Source organism: Eptatretus burgeri, chromosome 18, assembly GCF_056783735.1.
Source record: "Eptatretus burgeri isolate ZD-2024b chromosome 18, Ebu_testis_v1, whole genome shotgun sequence".
Taxonomy (NCBI): domain Eukaryota; kingdom Metazoa; phylum Chordata; class Myxini; order Myxiniformes; family Myxinidae; genus Eptatretus; species Eptatretus burgeri.
This window is the reverse complement of record NC_140978.1, coordinates 18,926,398-18,946,366: the sequence shown is the minus strand read 5'-3', so window position 1 is coordinate 18,946,366 and position 19,969 is coordinate 18,926,398. Positions and strand designations below refer to the sequence as shown.

At 33.3% G+C, this 19,969-nt stretch overlaps 1 protein-coding gene and 1 long non-coding RNA gene across 2 annotated transcripts in view; one reads left to right on the top strand and one right to left on the bottom strand.

The window, feature by feature from the left end:
• Positions 1-12: 12 nt before the first annotated feature.
• Positions 13-19,969, bottom strand: part of MARS2 (methionyl-tRNA synthetase 2, mitochondrial) — an 83,708-nt gene continuing 63,751 nt past the window's right edge. The window contains exon 8 of the mRNA XM_085863739.1: positions 13-433. Coding sequence (XP_085719865.1) covers positions 102-433 — 332 coding nt within the window. The 3' untranslated portion in view covers positions 13-101. The remainder of the gene's footprint in view (positions 434-19,969) is intronic.
• Positions 2,421-4,120, top strand: LOC147008670 (uncharacterized). Its single transcript, XR_015053187.1, has 2 exons — positions 2,421-2,544; positions 2,642-4,120. It is a non-coding gene; the product is annotated as an uncharacterized LOC147008670 (long non-coding RNA).

Genomic DNA, 19,969 nt, shown 5'->3' with positions numbered 1-19,969 from the left:
TATATATATATATATATATATATACATATATATATATATATATATATACATACATGACGTCAAAATGTGGTTGATTTATATGTCTGAATTTTTCGATTTGCTCAGCTTTTTGAATCCTCTTTTTCAGTCCTTCTGAAATGCTTAGTTTTCTTGGAGTCGTGCAATGACCATACATTGTCCAGCCTGGGAAAGAGAAGGCCTGTGTCTGGTCCTAAACTTTGGCCGGCGTGTGGGCATGGCCGACCGTGGTAAGCATCAAAGCAGCTCAACTTCTTCCACGGGGTGTTGGGAGAGGTTCCGAGGCGTGCCAAAAGTTTCTGGGCCAGACCCGGCACGGTGGGTTGCAGCAGCACACCACACACCCTCAGAGTCTCCAGTGCCACGTGCAACACCGTGTCCCGCCATGCCACCGCCTCACGAGCACGTCCCGCATCTGTGACGGTAACATGAATGGGAAGCATGCTGTAGAATGTTTTGAAGGGGCCACTGAAATTTTCTTGCACATCCTCAGCAACTTCCTACTTGATAGCTAAGACATTAAATTTATGTTAATTCAAAGCCCAAACGAAAACATAGGGGCAATTCCCCTGGTAGTGGCTGGATAAGATAACCAGGGAACCACTGATCGGAATGGATGACCCACAAAATATGTAACAGAAAAGAAAGTAAATACAGATGGAATATTTTTTTTTTTAATGCCGTGAACAAACTTTGGTACATCACGGGTGATGAAGGTTGGGATCAAGTTTCATCAAAATTGTGTTTGTAGTTTCGGAGCAGAAAGCAAATACAAATTTGGGGGGGGGGGCAACCCCACTGAAGACCCCCCTTAGATCCCAATTTTTTTTATGGTATGACCAAGCTTTGGTACATCATGAGTGATGAAGGTGGTGGTAAAGTTTCATCGAAATTGTGTGTGTAGGTCTGAAAATCATGAAAAAAACTGCTCGGCCAATCTCCATCAAATTTTGCAAACGTGTGCTGGTTTAGAAAAATGGGAAACTTTTAAGGAGCAAATGTGTAGACTGCAGAGTAAGTACATTCCAGTGAGGTGTAAAACTAGAAGTAGAAAGAGACCAGGGTGGTTGAGCAGTGAGATAAGTAATGATATTAAGGAGAAGCAGAAGGCATTCATAAGGTTTAGAATAACAGGACTGGAGTTAGACATGTATCGCCATTGGAGTAAACAGAGGCAAGTTAAGAAAATAACTCAGCAAGCCAAAAGAGAGGATGAGAAGGACATGGCTAAGAATATTAAACATAATAACAAGGCATTCTTTAAGTATATATCAGGGTAAAAGAACAGGTTCGGGCCAGTGTGGGCTTGTTGAGGAATTGCGCTGGGAGAGTGGTTAGTGATGAAAGTGAGATGGCAGGCTTATTAAACAGGTATTAGTAGGGTAAGAATACTGATTCTGGCTCACTTTTCCCCATGTAAATGAATGGGGGATTTTCAGCGATTTATATTTTTTTTCCCTAAAAATAAATCCCCTTTTTATCCCAAGGTATATTTATTTGTCCCCCTTTTAACTTGGAGGTTGAACCTCATTGAATTGAACACCTGGGGGTTGAACAGCTCACTCATTGAACCTATAAAGATTTGTTCATTCTCAAATTCCTTCAATAGTTTAATTTTCTTTGCACAATAATCCCCATCTAAAATATTTAAAAACAAAACATTTGAATCTTTATATATTTTAAGATACCCCTTTTGTGCCATTACGAAATGATAAACTTCTCTTAATGCTCTTGTTTGACCACCTCCTGAGCCACAGGTTATTTTTTGTTAAGCCCCGCCCACTTTTCTTTAAGCCCCGCCCACTTTTGTTAAGCTCCGCCCACTTTTCATAAGGTATTTTTTCTAAGCCACGCCCACTTTTCCTAAGCCCCGCCCACTTTTGCTAAGCTCCGCCCACTTTTCATAAGGTATTTTTTCTAAGCCACGCCCACTTTTCCTAAGCTCCGCCTACTTTTGCTAAGCCCCGCCCACTCTTACATCATTTCCAGTTCATCTCTGACTCACAAAGAAATCACTAGAAAATTACAGGATGTTATGGTTTTGAAAAATTTCCCAATGAAGGCTTGCCTAGGCTTGCCCAGGGAATTTCCAAAGGAAACCACACCCACCAGTCTTTCTCTATAAAAGCTTCAAACCCAGGCTCCATTTTAAACATTTGTTCTTGCTGGCAATGGTGTTCTGTGTGCTTGTCTCAAACTCTCTGTCTTCTATGGAACTAAACCTTCAAGTTGATGAACTGGATTCAAACCTCTTATCTATTGAGGTAAGATTTTTTATTTTCCTATTTTCAAACTTTGATTGAAGCATACTCATTTAATAATTAAATAACTTAATTAATACATTATTATTTTCTCTCACAGGAAATTGTATCTGAAAATACTGCTTTTGCTACAACTTGGGCCGAAATTGTTGGCTTGGTTGAAGACCTTGAGTGGGATGACTTTGGTGTTCCTTGGAACTCTCTGTCTTCTATGGAACTAAACCTTCAAGTTGATGAACTGGATTCAAACCTCTTATCTATTGAGGTAAGATTTTTTATTTTCCTATTTTCAAACTTTGATTGAAGCATACTCATTTAATAATTAAATAACTTAATTAATACATTATTATTTTCTCTCACAGGAAATTGTGTCTGAAATACGAAATGAAAATACTGCTTTTGCTACAACTTGGGGCGAAATTGTTGGCTTGGTTGAAGACCTTATGAGCGACCAAGACCCACAGAACGAGTTCGTCCTTGATGACCCAACCAAAGAGTTATACCTTGGAGACCAGCAAAATCCTGAAAAAGAGTTTTACAGCAATAGTACTCATTGTGAGTTATCAAGACAATACCCACTGAACAAGTTATACCTTGATGAGCCAGAATACAAGTTTTACCTTGGAGACTCACAAATTTTGAAAAAATCAGTAAATGAGTTCTGCCTTGATGGTTTAAATAACTACCTTGGAGACTCAGGAAAAGGGTTCTGCCAAGATGGTTCTAAATATGGGGCCTACCTTGGAGACTCACAAATTTTGAAAAAATCAGTAAATGAGTTCTGCCTTGATGGTTTAAATAACTACCTTGGAGACTCAGGAAAAGGGTTCTGCCAAGATGGTTCTAAATATGGGGCCTACCTTGGAGACTCACAAATTTTGAAAAAATCAGTAAATGAGTTCTGCCTTGATGGTTTAAATAACTACCTTGGAGACTCAGGAAAAGGGTTCTGCCAAGATGGTTCTAAATATGGGGCCTACCTTGGAGACTCACAAATTTTGAAAAAATCAGTAAATGAGTTCTGCCTTGATGGTTTAAATAACTACCTTGGAGACTCAGGAAAAGGGTTCTGCCAAGATGGTTCTAAATATGGGGCCTACCTTGGAGACTCACAAATTTTGAAAAAATCAGTAAATGAGTTATCCTTAAGAGACTTTGTAAGTTGGTTTTACTTTGAATACTTGAAATGTGGGTTCTGGATTGATAACTCACAATGTGATACATATCTTGGAAACTCAACGGGAATGTGGTTATACCTTGAAGACTTGGAAAGTTGGGTTTATGTTGGACACTTGAAACTTTTTTGGGGGCTTTTATTTATTTATTTATTTATTTATTATTATTATTATTTTATTTATTTATATTTTGGAGACTTTTGGAGTTGCTATCACTCTTTGGGATCTAAACCTATCGATGTAGTTCTTTGTCGGATGGTGCTTGATGGGAGCAAGATCAAGAAAGTTCTGGGAAGAAAGTGCAGGCTTACTCCCCCTTTCTACGTCATCAAACCTGAAAGCCTTAAAAGACAGAATTGGAAGAAGAAAAAAAAAAAACGTAAAAATATATATATATAGGTGGAAATCTCATTTTGAAAAAGACATTGTGTTGGGCGAGGATTGAGTTGGGGTTGAGATTTTGAATGTGAGGGTTGGTGTTGAGATTTTGAATGTGAGGGTTGGGACACACACACATACACATCAACAAACAAAAGTTAAGCCTTGACTATTCAGTTGAGGATTCTGTGTTTGGGGTTCACAGATCTAAGAACGTCCCCCTTGACACACATTATATACTGTTATACACCTCGGACTTGGCCCTCGAGTGTCCACAACGGTGTATAGTAGGAGGGAGTGAAGCGCCAACCTATTGCTCCCATTACACACACACACACAAACAAAAGTTAAGCCTTGACTATTCAGTTGAGGATTCTGTGTTTGGGGTTCACAGATCTAAGAACGTCCCCCTTGACACACATTATATACTTGTCCCTCTAGTGTCCACAAAGGTGTATTATCTGCTTAGTTTTGTCTTTTGTAATTCCTGTGAATAAAATGAACCTAAAATCTCTTCCCCTTCCAAATCATATATTTTATAAGTCCAAGGAACTGTATCTATTACATCAACAATTTTAAAAAGTTCTTTCGTCCATCGTTCAGTAAAACCCTTTTCAAAATGAGATTTCCACCTATATATTCTTACGATATCACCAACTTTGAACTTAGGTTTTCTGACATTAATCTCTTTTTCATATTTTAATTTTGTAAATGTTTCTGATGGCTTCATATTCGTTGATGTGTGAATCGTGTCATTATACTTATCCACAATATCCTGAATAAAAGATGACCATTGTTGTGAACCGAGTTGTGTGTGTTTTTATATAGTCTCTCTTTTAAGGTACGATTAAAACGTTCAACAACAACTGCCTTCCCTTCATTAAAGGTACTGTATAATGTAATACTGTTATTTTTTAGAAAATTCATAAATGTCTTGTTATAAAACTCTCTACCCTCATCAGTCCACAATTTCTTAGGTTTTCTCTTACTTTTATTAAATATCTGTTGAAAAGCTAACACAAGAGTATTACCTGTTTTGTTTTTTAAAGGGACAACCCACGCATATCTACTCCTCAAATCAATAACGGTTAAAGCATACTTGTACCCCTTATCATTATTGAGTTCAATCAAATCAGCAGACCAGATATAATCAACTTCCTTGGAATAAACTTTCCTTCTCTGAAACTTTGTGAATATTGGTTTATGTAATTCATCAGCTAATTGCTCTTCAGTCTTAATGGCATCATTAGAGCCTATAAGTTTTTGAATTTCCAAGTCCAAGTTTCAATTTAGCACTAATCATCTTCTTCACGATGAACCTATCAACTTTTTCTCTCAAGGTTGGATTTTGTATCAGAGACAAATTATACAACATTTCTCTATCGGCTTCATGCTTTTCTTCCAACGTTGTGGTATTCCCATAATCAATATCGTGTCTCATGCACACTTCATCAACTCTATTGATTGGTTTACTCCAGGATTTAGGATTGTCTGCCTCATCTAATCTTTTATCTAAGTTTGTGCCTGGACCACAGAAAGAATAACCTGGAAGATGTAATTCCCCTGGTATTCCAGTAGTTGTAAATTTACTTCCTGATAAAAACTTTTGTATATCTCCTCCGAGTTTGTGTTTGGAGATAAATTGATTTTTTTTTGAACCACACACCGAACATATACCTTTTTGTATAACCCTGTTATTTTTACTTTTAATATATGAAATATTTTTAGTATTAGTTTTCTTTTTACATTTGAGACAATAACTCATTTATTTATGAGAAAAATTCCTGCAGAGTGCAAAAACCTTTTTAGTTTCCAACATGCACATTTGAATCTTAATTTTTAAAACATAAAGAATCCTTAGAAATGCCTTCACTCTCTCCTCCATTTATTTAAGAAAAAACTTGAATTAAAATCCATATCTTGTCGATGCTAATAGTCTTGTCGAAAGTATTGCAAATAGACTTGTCAATTCTTTGTTTTCCTCCTCGGTGGGTTGAGTTATTTTCTGTAATACCACCAATCTTTTTTGAATCTCACTGGTTTCCATATTTTGATATTTATTCATTCTCTCTCTTTCCTCCCTCTCTCTCTTCTCTCTTTCCTCCCTCTCTCTCTTCTCTCTTTCCTCCCTCTCTCTATTCTCTCTTTCCTCCTTCTCTCTCTTCTCCTTTTCCTCCTCTCTCTTCTCTCTTTCCTCCCTCTCTCTATTCTCTCTTTCCTCCTTCTCTCTCTCCTCCTTCTCCTTTTCCTCCTCTTCCCTCTCTTCTTCAACTCCTTCCTCATCCCTTACTATACTTGAATCGTTTACACCCCATAGAATATTATACATATATTCATCAGGATTTCTTGTTATTCCTGTATGCAAAATAATTTTTTTTACAACAGGATACCAATAAAATTTCTTTTGAATTTCTAAAAGAGCCTTACCTTTTCTTAACCTTATAATTTTTTCATTATTTAACATTCTAATTAAATCTAAAGTTGTTGGTTTATCAACATCAGCATAATGCCAATCTTTTATTGAAAATACCTCATTCTTATGTTGTAGAACATATTTATTAAAATACCGAATACCCTTTTCTTGAAGGTATGCTTGAACACAGAAATGATAATTTTCTTGAAGCCTTCTTGCTGTCATTTATGTATTAGAAATATATGTTAGAATAATATTATGGCACGAAACACCTCCCCATCTTCCCATAGTTAAATCATTTTGTATTTCCTTACTTATTATATATAATCCTGTTTTTTCTGTTTTCATGAGATAAACAAGGGCAAAACCATTATTATATTTACCCTTATTAAATTCTTTTATTTGTTGTTTACTAATCGTGGCTCCACAAAACTCATTCTCGATACCAAGTGGATAATATTCTTCCTTACGAGACTGATTTAATTGTTCCAGGTCTTCGAGGTTAATTTTAAATGACCAATTATACCCTAAATCATTCATATCATACCCCCATTGTTCTATTCTCATACAAACGATACGCCCTTCTTTATAAAAATTTATTTTAATTCGAACTGTGAATTCTGTATGACCTGGAGATAATATCAACACTTCTGTATCTTTAGAATACACAGCCGTTTTATTTAAGTATATATATTGTGATAAATCGCTTAATCTCACCAAGTCATTCGCGTCAGTCGGGCTTGGATAATTTTTTAATTTATAAGCATTTTTCATGTTAATATTTTTGTTTATATTATATTTATGTCGTTCAGCCTGTGCCTTTGTGTAATAATTTGATAAATCAATATCCAGTTCTTGAGATACACCAAAGATAGAACCATCTTTACCAACATAAGTCATTTATATTAGATTAAAAATAATATCATAAAAATTTTTATTTTTGTTGAGTTGAAATAACACATATAGACATAATTGACCACAACACTTGGAATTTAATTCTTGGACTTGAAATGTTTGATAAACACCATTCTGTAAGAATTTTATGACTTCAACAGGTGGTGGAAGACCAAAACTATCAAAATAATATTTGTCTTGACTATTAAAAATACAAACCCAATGAGAACCGTTCCCATCATTATCTTCTAAGTTCATAATAATATTCTTTGTATGTTTCGACACATTTGTTAATTCATCTCTCATACAAATAACCACATTATGAATTTTTAATTTCTTACAATATTTGGCAAGTTGTAAATTTGATGTTGTATTCTTTCCAAATTCTTTCAACCACTCATCAATGCTCATTTATTTATTAGAAAGATATAATCCATTACCTCTTTTCGTTAATTTTACACCTGCTTGTGCTATAGAAGAAAGCATATCTCCAACTAACAATCTCGCTTTATCAGGCAGACCTTCAAGTTTTTCAGCAAAATCTACAATTACACCACTTCCACTAATTTGTTTCTCCAACTCTTTGTTATGTCTTTCCAATTCTTTTTGAGCCTGGAGTTGAGCCTTCCTTTCGTTGGCAGTTTTGACCGCTGTTGAAATACCACCCGTCAATGCTCCAACCGCACTTAAACCAGCAAATAAAGGAATTAGAAATGGGAGAAATCCTCCACTCGTCTCTCTTATTGAATATTTTTTCAACATTGGTTTTGTCATTTTAATTTTAAGTGAGCCAGTGTCATTCAAGATTTTAACCTGTTCTCTTGTGAGCAAAACATCAATTCTTACTGCTCCTTTTCTCTGAATTGTATTAACGTTAATCGTACAAGGCTTTTGATTTTGAACACAAGATGATAGTTTATGAAGATTGATTTGATTAACATATACCCCAGTTGGTACTTTGCCACTCATTTATTTAACAAAAAAATTATGTGAGACTAATCATCACACCATTATCTGTATTAATCTGCAATTCTGTTTCTTCCAAAAGCAAACAATATGTATCAACTTCTTCACTCTCTCCTCTTTCAATGTATAGGGAAGTATCCACTCGATTAGACTTTATAGTTTCTTTTTGAGCGCTCAGGTCAAACGTATAGATTGTATACAAACTTTTAAATGCTGTCATATCCAAAATAGGTTCTTTATTTCCATTACTTTCACACACCTTTTGGTAAGACTTGTATGCTTCAGCAAAATCATTTTTTCCCAATTAATTTCCAATCTATCTCGTGGATAAAATGTTCCATCTAGAGAAACGCGAAGTTGTTTCACCTTAGCATTATCACTCAATGCATTATTCTTATCAGTCGCAGTATCACCATCTGGCTTTTTAAAAATCATCCACAGATATCGTGGCTTTCCTTCCAGAACACCCAAATTCCACGTGTAAGTAGTTTGATTGAGTTTAACGTGTTGACATCTTCTTTTGAGGTATGATACACTGAGTGGTCTCTTTGAGTTAAGTCTTCGATTCAACATCTCTTCTGTTTTAAGATTAGGAGTATATTCACTGATATACCAACTCATCTCCTCAATTACAAATTTATTCTGATCACCAAAAGCATTACCAACACCAAAAAGCAATCTATTTTCATTATCATTCCTTTGTAGTTGAAATCTAATTTTAAGACCATACAGAACTTTATCATAATCACAAAATCCAAATATACCTTTAAGAGGAACTGCCACAGTAAAACTATTTTCTGCTTTTGTATCATCATTATACATTCCTTTCCTTTGAATATATCCAGGGTCTGTGTTTGTTCCCGTTGACATATCAGGAATAAAACCTTCGACAGACCCCTTTCCCATTCTATCACTGAATGTATAGAGTGTAAATTTCATCATTTCAGATACAGCAGAGACATAATCAACCGCTTCAACTTCTTGTGTTCCAATATACAATCGCACACTATCAAACATTTTCCAGAAGAAATCATTTACAAGTGTAGCGTTTGTGTTATTCCCAGCCTTAGTGAATTTAAATTTACACAACAAGAAACTTTCGGAGAGATTCAAATAGGTTTGTTGATTATTTATTTCAAAACTTTTTGTACCATTTGTATTCCAGTCTGTTCCAGTTATTGCATTTACCTTGAAGTAATCTTCTTTTTTAGTGGAGTTTGAGATAATAATAGTATCATCCAAATCATAGATACTATCAATTGCTTCCATACTTGTATTTATTTAGGAAAAAGATGTTAAAACTTTTGAAACCCTGATCCAAGTATTTGAATTATTTTCTGTCGTTCTTGGGGGGACAACTGAGTTTTACCTTTCTTAATTTCTTTTATTGCTTGTAATTTATGAGATTCTTTCTGAGCATCTTTTATACTCTTTACAGCACCTGCTACATTTCCCACAGCAGAAGCAGTTGAACCAATTAGGTCTTTATGTTTAAGAATAGTTGAACCAATACCCATGAGAGTATCAATTATCCCATCTCCTCTAAATTGATGTCCAACACCCCTTTGTCTCTTAGGTTTATAGTATCCTCTACCAAGATACATACCTTCACCCTTGTAGTACGGGAAAGGAACATCCCATCCCCTGTAATTATTTTATATTTTCCCAACTCGTGCTTCCTCACAATAACCATCGTATTTATTTATTGAAAAACTTCACGTAGGTGAATTCTGATGGATATAACTTCTCCATTAAAAGAGATCACACGATTATCTTGGTCGGTTATCCTAAAATTTACTCTGTGTATGGTTTTTCCTGACACAGGTAGATAAACCAAATTTTTAGGCTCCATATTGAATTTATAACCAATTGGGGTTGAGTATGCGCTGAATGAAAATATTGTATTTGTTTTTAATCCATCATTATAAGCACCATCAATCAAATCACAGTGAATTAACACCGAATTTATTCCTGAGGATATTTGAATGACATTATCACTGTAAAACGTCCCATTAGTTTCAATCTTTTTGAGGAGAAACCTAATAACTCTCTAAATGAATTATCAATTGTGAAATCAACCTTGTAGTTATTTTTAACTTTAATCGTTGATTTTGAAGTATGTTTTTGAATGTTTATAATAATATTTTTTGGTTCATCACCCTGTTCTTTCATAAGACGAGCAATTTCGGAAGATATTTGAGAAATCTCGTATGCTCCGGGTGAGACTGTTATCATTTTGTATCCACTTCCCGGATTATAACTAAACTTGTCATTTTTCTCGGTTATATTAAATAAGGTATTATAAGTCTCCATGGACAATAAAGATGCCTCATATTCTTTTGTTGTGTCAAGTTGTAGTGGGTATGGGAATGAAGATGTGTGGTCGCTTGTTGTGAAATTAAAACTCAGGATTGTGCTTCTCATCTTATTTAATATGAGATAAAATGTCTTTATATTGATATTTCTTAATTATTTTCATGTTCATCAACTGGTCTAAAATGGCTGATGCTTCATTAAAACAATTGTTATTTCCAGCCTTCTTACTGCCAAACAACAATAACAGTCTATTAACTAATTGCGATGGGTCATTTGGAAGAAAACTAATACCTGAACCAAGGATACTTAAAGCCTGAATAATGTGTTTCTCCTTCTCATTCTTCCTACTTTTACCAGAAAGAATAACCTTATAATTTAGAGTGTTCAGCAAATCAATATATACTCTATCATCATTATTTTCCATATCCAATGGTTTATCAATATACTTTGATTCATCCCTCACAGTTGAACCTTGCCTTCCATCTTTTGTGAGAAGAAACATTAATCTCGGAGTTAGTTTAACAGGGGGTTGAGCAGAACTTAAGAACCTTAATTCATCATTAAATATCAATACCTTTTCTTGAACAAGAAGAAATATTGCTGGTTGTTCTGTTGGAATGAGTCCTGCTTTGGTTTTTGAATCCGCTGAATATTCATTGTTTTGAACAGCATTCACAATATAATCAGGGGGTTGATTAATCTCTTCCAGTTGTTGAAATAAACCTTCATCATCATATTCTAATTCTCCTAAATGCTCTAATTCTTCCTCCGTCATTTGACTGAAATCTTTTAACATTTGAAGCTTTCTAGGAGTATATTCTACTGTGGGAACTGTGGAAACATCTTTCATTTTTTCTTGGGAAGTTTTTAAAAGTGGTTTAAAAAATTTCTCTTGTTTTTTTTTCAAATGCTTCTTCGCCCGTTAGTTTCTGTCTGCGTTTCTTCTTTATGTCTTCCTGTTGTTTTACAACTTTTGAAACCAACTCTTGATGTTCCTTAAATCTTCTTGCTCTTTCTTTTGTATCCATTTATTTATTGTAAAATATCATTTAATGAATTGTAAAGATCAACAGGGAAATTTTCCTTTTCTTCATCATTCAAGTAGATGTGTTCAAATAAATCCTTTTCTTTAAATATTTCATCAAATTCTTTATTAACATTAATGCGAGTTGTAATTTCTTCTTCACTAATCCTTGCATCTCTGCTTTTCATACGTTTGTGTTGAGTTTCTTCATCAACATCAAAACCGAATGATAAAATCTTCACTCCGCTCAGATATTTAATAATTTGTCTCGTTCCTTCTGGATTAGTTTCTAATATCCCAACACCACCAGATTTTAGTTTCTTTAACTCACTCTTACAATGTGAATATTTTGTTGTACCAAGAGAAACCTCCTCAAATATTTGTCCTTCATTCCTCAATCGCATATGTTCCTCCACTGAAATATAGTGATAATCTTCACCTTTTACTTCTCCAGGTCTTATTGCTCTAGTTGTTGTTGATACAATGCGTATCACGGGGTGTTTTTTAAGTAAATTTACAATATTCTCATTTGTACTACACAAGAACCTTGATTTATGAAAGTTTTTTCCAGAAGCAGATTTACCCACAAGATTTATAATAATAGTTGTCATTTATATATGTAGTTGTTTATAAAACAAAAAATATATCCCTTAATATCTCATCTTGTTTCACAACAATATATTTATATTTTTCAGTCGTGTGCTTCATATAATCCTCAAATTTCTTTTTACTACATAATGTAGAACAATTATCTCTCCAAAAATTATTGATATCTATTGAATTTAACTTGAATAAAATAAAAGTATTAGCATTGTTTCTGATGGAACGACGAGGAAGTTGAAAGTACGATTGACTAAGATAAATACAATTACAAGAAGAATGTCTCCCTCTTGTGTAGTAGCTGTCCATTACCGTTTGGTTTCTCTCATTAACACAATCATCAAAGATAACGAGGTTCTTTTTTGATTTATCCAAATCTTGGGGAGACGGTATATCATCCGTATTATCACTAAGAATACAAGTTATAAGATTTGATTTCTTTTTACATCTCTGTGTATCACAAAATAGTTGAATTATATCTTCAATGTTATAATCATTTAGGTTTTTTTGACGTTTAAATAAACCTATTATATCTTCTTTTTGAAGACCAGCATTAAAACCTTGTGAGAGTAGTTGATACTCTGGTTGAAAACTCGACTTTGTGAAAATTATTAAATTATCATAATCTAAAAGTTGGGAGTGAGGAGCATTTTTAAAAGTAAGCAGGTTTTTCCACATCCACTTGAACCAACTATGAGATATCTTAATGAATTTGGGAGATTTTTATGGTTGTTAAATTTTATCTTATTTTCCCAAATAGGTAAAAAATCATTCATTTATATATTTGAAAAACAGGTTATTTAATTTATTATTGGCTTTTTTAGAAACTCTATATTTTATCCTAAGTTCAGGTTTAATTTCAAGATAATCCATTATTTTATTTATACAATATCTTGTGTTGATATTTCCCTGAAAATTACATCCATGAATAATATACAACAACAATCCTTTGAACATTTCTCTTATACGTTCAGTTTCTTCCCTTGTAAGGAAAGGTGTGTTATCATCCTCATACTTTACATTCATTTCTCTAATCAATCTTGTAAAGTAATTCATTTTTGGTGTAAATCTAAAAGAATTATTTTCCTTTTTATATTTTTTATTATCATTAATTAGAAGATAATCACAGAATATACATTGTTTATAGGCTTTTGACTCTGTGTTTAATCCCTGTCTTTCACACGCAGGACAATTCTCAAATTTGTCATATGGAGAATCAGGAAAGTCTAGCATATTTATAAAGTAAAACTTTACTTAAACTGAAATTCATCTATACTTTCAGTTGTATATTACCATCGATATCGATATACTTTTTTCATTATCAGATTCAACGACAACATTTTTTATATTAAAGGTAATTTTAAAATTATCGTTAACTACTATTGAACGAAATGTCATTTCACCTGATATATTAACATCCTTTATTTCATCAAGATTTACATCTTTAAGGTTGTTGAAAAAAATACAAATTTCTCCTTGCATATTACAGATGGTCTTATCTTTTCTTTCTAAAGCTTCATCCATAAGGTTTTTGTTCTTTGATACTTTTTCTTGTTTCATTGCTTTTTCTAGTTTTGAATATATTACTAGAAGGAGAGGAGAAACTTTTGTTAGAGATACTTTAATTGATGTTCTACCAGGTATACTAAAAGCCCTTCCACTGAAGGAAATTGAAGAACTCATATTATTTACCATAATAGTTTTTATCCAATAGTTGTTATATTTATCTTTGTTCAATTTTACATCCTTGACATATTTCTCAGTATCTTTAACAGATGAAGAGATTGATTGAAACTTGTCTTTTGTGTCTTGAAACATTGTATTTATTAAGTGAAAAAGTTGGAGGATAAAATGTTTTTAAGCACAGATTCACCTATAAATTAAACGAAATTTTCATCAAGAAAATTTTAGTTTAAGCAAAGTTTTATTCTATAAATATGGTGAATACAACGTACTGCGATGTTTGTAATCACGAATATAAACATTATAGAAAACACCTCCGAACCAACAAACACACATTTAATCTATTTCATCAAATATCTCCTCTTGAGTTGGAAAGAAAACATTGTGATATCTGTTCAAAGGATGTTTTGAAGAGTAGTTATAATCAACATCTTCAATCACAAAAACACAAGAAAAATGAGTTTAAAGTAAAGGGAGACTATTATATTAAAAACACTGATGAGGCATTTAAAGGGCATATAAAAATAAGGATTTTTCAATTTGGAGAACCCAGTCCATCATCAATAGCTGAATCAATTGAAATAGTGAAACCCGATGTTGAAAAATTTATTAAAAAACAATTAAAAGAAATAAAAACTTTAAAGTTTTATATGGGAGTGAAAATGAATATGAAAAGACAAGATGAAGAACAAACTCCTTATATGAGAACAGATCTTCATTTTATAACATCATTTCAAGATTTTTTGAATAGTGGGGTTTATGAAGAACTATCAAGACAAGAGGAGGATGTTGATAATACAGTGGTAGGAAGTGGATTCAATATTAAAAAAATCATCTTTTTAGATATACACATTCTAAAAATCAAACCCTCTTAAAGCTTCTTCTTATATTGAATTACCAAAAGAAATAAAACTAAAGAAGGCAGTTGTTAATATTAAGAACAATGATAATAAATGTTTTCTCTGGTCTGTTCTTGCTCACTTACATCCACCAAAATGTAATTCAGAAAGAGTAAAACAATATATGAAATATGAGAATACCTTGGACATTAAAGATTTTAAATTCCCAATGCCATTAACAGATATTCCTAAATTTGAGAAAAAGAATAATCTTTCTATTAATGTATATGGATTAACGGATACAAACAAAATTCAAATATTAAAAATTTCAAACAACTATAAAAATGAAGAAACACACATTGACCTTTTATATTTTAGTGTTGGAAAGAATTCACATTACACATACATCAATAATTTATCAAGATTAATCTCTTCTCAGGTATTCAGAACAGCAAACAAAATATATCCTTGTAAGCGATGTCTTAATTCATTTCATACAAAAGAACGATTAGAACAACATTCAAAATATTGTAGTAATCATAAATCAGCTGTAATTACAATGCCTAAACCTGGTGAAAAGATTTATTTTGAAGATTATAATAAATCTATCATGCACCCATTTGTGATATACGCTGATTTTGAATGTATCCTTAAAAAGATAAATACTGCTTCTCCTAATCCAAAAGAACCATATACAAATAAATATCAAAAACATATTCCTTGTGGTTTTTGTTATTATATCAAATCATCTGTTGGAGAAAAGTATAACAAACTTGAACATTATCGTGGAAAAAATGCTTCACAAGAGTTTGTAAAACGATTAGAAAAGGATTGTATAAGACTCACTAAATTAATGAAAGAAACAAATGAACCGATGAAATTAACCAAAGAAGAAAAATTAGAATTTAGAATGAACAATATCTGTCATATTTGTGAGGGGGAAATTAAGGAGTCTAAAGTTAGAGACCATTGTCATCTTACTGGTAAATATAGAGGTCCCGCTCATTCCTGTTGTAATCTTAATTATAAATTACCTTCTTTTATTCCAGTCTTTCTTCACAACAGCGCCAACTATGATACACATCTATTTATAAATGAACTTTCAAAAACACCAGGGAATATTTCTGCTATAACAAACACAAGTCAAAAGTATATTTCATTTTCAAAAATGATATTCACAAAACCTATAACTCGTATTAGGTTTTTAGATTCTTACAAGTTTATGGGAACACCACTAGCCTACCTCGCATCAAATCTAAGCTCCACGGACTCTTTTCCAAATCTTAATTCATTCTTTCCAAAAGAGGAAATTCTCACTCAAGAGGAAATTCAGATTAAAGAGAGAATTCAAAGTAAAGAGGAAATTCTAACTGAAGATGAAATTCTAATTATAAAGAAAATTCGAACTAAAGAGGAAATTCAGATTAAAGATGAAATTCTGATTAAAGAAGGAATTCTTACGAGAGAGGAAATTCAAACAAGGAATGAAATTCAAAGTAAAGAGAAAATTCTTACAAGTAAGGGAATTTATCCTTATGATTATATGGATTCATTTATGAGATTTAAAGAAACACAACTTCCTTCAAAAGAAAGTTTCTATAATAACCTTTATGAAGAAGAGATAAGTGATAAGGAATATAAACACGCACAAGAAATATGGAAAATATTTAAGATAAAGAACCTTGGAGAATATCATGATTTATATCTAAAAACAGATGTTTTATTGTTAGCTGATGTGTTTGAGGCTTTTAGAACACTCTGTCATAATAAAAATTGTTATGGATTAGACCCTGCCCACTATTTCACAGCTCCTGGTTTAGCTTGGAGTGCAATGTTGAAAATGACAAAACAAGATATAGATTTAATCAGTGATGTTGATATGCTTTTGATGATTGAGAAGTCCAAGAGAGGTGGAATATCACAAGTATGTTCAAAAAGATATGCGAAAGCAAATAATAAATATCTCCCAAATTATGATAGTGAAAAAGATAGTAATTATTTGATGTATTTTGATGCTAATAATTTGTATGGATGGGCAATGTCTCAATCTCTGCCTTATGGTAAATTAGAGTGGGTGGAAGAAAAGGATTATGAAAAGGCTTTGATGAATATTGTTATTTCTTCTCAAGAGGAATTGAATGACGAAGAAGAAGGTTATTATTTTGAAGTTGATTTGAGGTACCCGAGTGATCTTCATAATAAGCATAAAGATCTTCCTTTTGCATGTGAGAAAGAAACTCCAAAGAAAGAATGGTTAAGTGATTATCATAAAAGTTTTAATATTAAAGGTAAATCAACAGAAAAGTTATTAACAACATTCTATGATAAAGAGGGATATGTTTTGCATCAGAGAAGCTTAAAACAGTTTTTGAGAGAAGGATTGAGAGTAGCTAAAATTCATAGAGTTTTAAAATTTAAACAAAGTCCTTGGGTGAAAAAGTATATTCAATTCAATACAGATATGAGAGCAAATACAAAAGTAAAATTTGAAGGGGACTTTTATAAATTAATGAATAATGCTGTATTTGGAAAGACTATGGAAAATGTTAGAAACAGGCAAAACATTAGATTCGCAACATCTTGGAAAGAAGCTTCGAGATTGATAAATAAACCAAGTTTTGAGAGAGAAGAGGTTTTTTCAGAGAACTTTTCTGCAATTCATATGAAAAAGGAAAGTATTGTAATGGATAAACCAATTTATATTGGAACAGCAGTTCTTGATTTATCAAAGATATTGATGTATGATTATTTGTATAATGACTTAAAGAAAGAGTATGGTGAAAATGTTTCATTGTTGTATATGGACACTGATAGTTTTATCCTAGATATAAAAACTGATGATGTTTATGAAGATATGAAGAAAAATATTGGAGTATATGATACAAGTAATTTCAGCAAGAAGAGTGAGTTATTTTCCAAAAAGAATGAAAAGGTTATTGGTAAGTTTAAGGATGAGTTGGGTGGAAAAGTAATGAGTGAGTTTATTGGATTGAGAGCAAAGGCATATGCTTATAAGTATGGTGAACAGATTGATAAGAGGTTAAAGGGAATAAAGAAATATGTAATAAAGAAATCAATAACTTTTAGAAATTATTATAATTGTTTGATGAATAAGAAAAGAAGAATATAGGAAAATGAATACAATAAGAAGTTATAAACATAACATATATAGTGAAGAAGTAAATAAAAAGGCATTAGGAGCCTTTGATGATAAGAGATTTATTTTAGATAATGGAATAGATTGTGTTCCATATGGATATTGTATGATAGAGTGTATAAAATAGATTATGTTTTAACGATGGGAAGATGGGTTAGGGTTTTTTAAGGGCTACACTTGTGGTTTTTCACAATATATAAATGGTTAAACCAAGTATTAATCAAACTAAAGAGTGGAGAAAATCTCAGTCTTGGTATATAAATGGAAAACATAATGAATGTGAAAAATATCAAATAAGTCTTATTGAAAAAATAACTAAAACAAAGGTAAATAAAACAAATAAGCGAATTAATTTAAAAACTAGTAAGTTAGAGGATGTAAAGAAAAAATGAATATCCTTGAATGGACTGAAAACTTTGATGGTTATCAATTGAACAATGAAAAAACAATTTACTATAATCTCAAAATGATATGTGGCTCAGGAGGTGGTCAAACAAGAGCATTAAGAGAAGTTTATCATTTCGTAATGGCACAAAAGGGGTATCTTAAAAAATATAAAGATTCAAATGTTTTGTTTGTCAATATTTTAGATGGGGATTATTGTGCAAAGAAAATTAAACTATTGAAGGAATTTGAGAATGAACAAATCTTTATAGGTTCAATGAGTGAGCTGTTCAATTCAATGAGGTTCAACCTCCAAGTTAAAAGGGGAGACAAATAAATATACCTTGGGATAAAAAGGGGATTTATTTTTAGGGAAAAAAAATATAAATCGCTGAAAATCCCCCATTCATTTACATGGGGAAAAGTGAGCCAGAATCAGTATTCTTACCCTACTGGTATTTTTCTTCAACTTTTACACAAGAACAGTCAGGAGAATTGCCAATAGCTGAGAGTGTCTATTGAGGTGAGGAAGGGCTTTTGCAGAAGATCCAGGTCAGAGTGGAGGAAGTAAAAGAACAGCTCGGTAATCTCAGGAAAGATTAGGCTCTGGGATCAGATAATATGCAACCGAGAGTATTGAGGGAGGTGGCTGAGCAGGTGAGCGAGATATTAACGGATATTTTCAAAAGTTCCCTGGAGTCAGGACAGGTACCGGAGGATTGGAGAGTAGCAAATGTAATACCATGATTTAAGAAAGGAACCAGAGAAGAATTGGGAAACTATAGACCTGTTAGTTTGACTTCAGTTGTGGGGAAGGTGTTTGAGACATTAATTAATGACCAGATGAGGAACCATTTAAATAAATACAAACTAATTAAAGGTAGTCAGCATGGGTTCACCAAAGGTAGTTTCTGTTTGACAAATCTTTTAGAGTTCCATGAAGCAGTGTCTGATTGGATGTATGAGGGAAAGGTAATGGACATAGTATATCTAGACTTTAAGAAGGCATTTGATAAGGTACCACATCAGAGGTTGTTAGCCAAAGTGAGATTGTGGAGTGGCTGGTCAGGTAGCTAATTGGATTGCAAGCTGGCTTCGTGGTAGGAAACAAAGAGTGGCTGTGAGTGGGTGGATGTCTTGCTGGGAGGACGCAAGTAGCGGGGTACCTCAGGGATCAGTGGTACCTTATCAAATTACTATTACTATTCATTATTTACATCAATGATTTTGATAGTAAGCCTGGTGTTGGCTTAGTGGTTAGGGTGGCGGCTTGGGATCCCAGGGTCCTGAGTTCAAGCCCCGTTGGCTGCTGAATTAACACCAGGAGGTTGACTCAGCCTGTCATCCTTCCGAGGTCGGCGAAATGAGTACCAGTGTACTGGTCCCGGTGTATGCCCCGGTTAGAATAGGTATACCATATCCCTGTGTGTCGTAAGAGGCGACCAGGGTTGGCGTCAGGAAGGGCATCCGGCCATAAAACATTGCCTCAAGAAAAAGCCAAACCCCTGCACAGCAGGGAAAAATGGCTGTAAAAACGGTCATGTTTTATTTTTAATGATTTTGATAGTGGGGTGAAGTGGAGGCTTTCCAAATTTGCAGATGACACAAAGCTTGAAGGTAAGGTGGATAGCAGAGAGGGTGGTGATCAGATTCAGGAAAGTATTGATACTTGTATGGATTGGGCAGAAGATTGGCAGATGGAATTTAACCTGAGCAAGTGTAAGGTGTTGGGGATGGGAAAGAAAAATGAAAATAGAGATTACAGGATGCAAGGGGTAATTTTGGAGCACGTCACACAGGAGAAGGATCTGGGGATGGTAATAGATATGGGAGGTAAGCCGGCAGCACAGTGCCAGGCAGC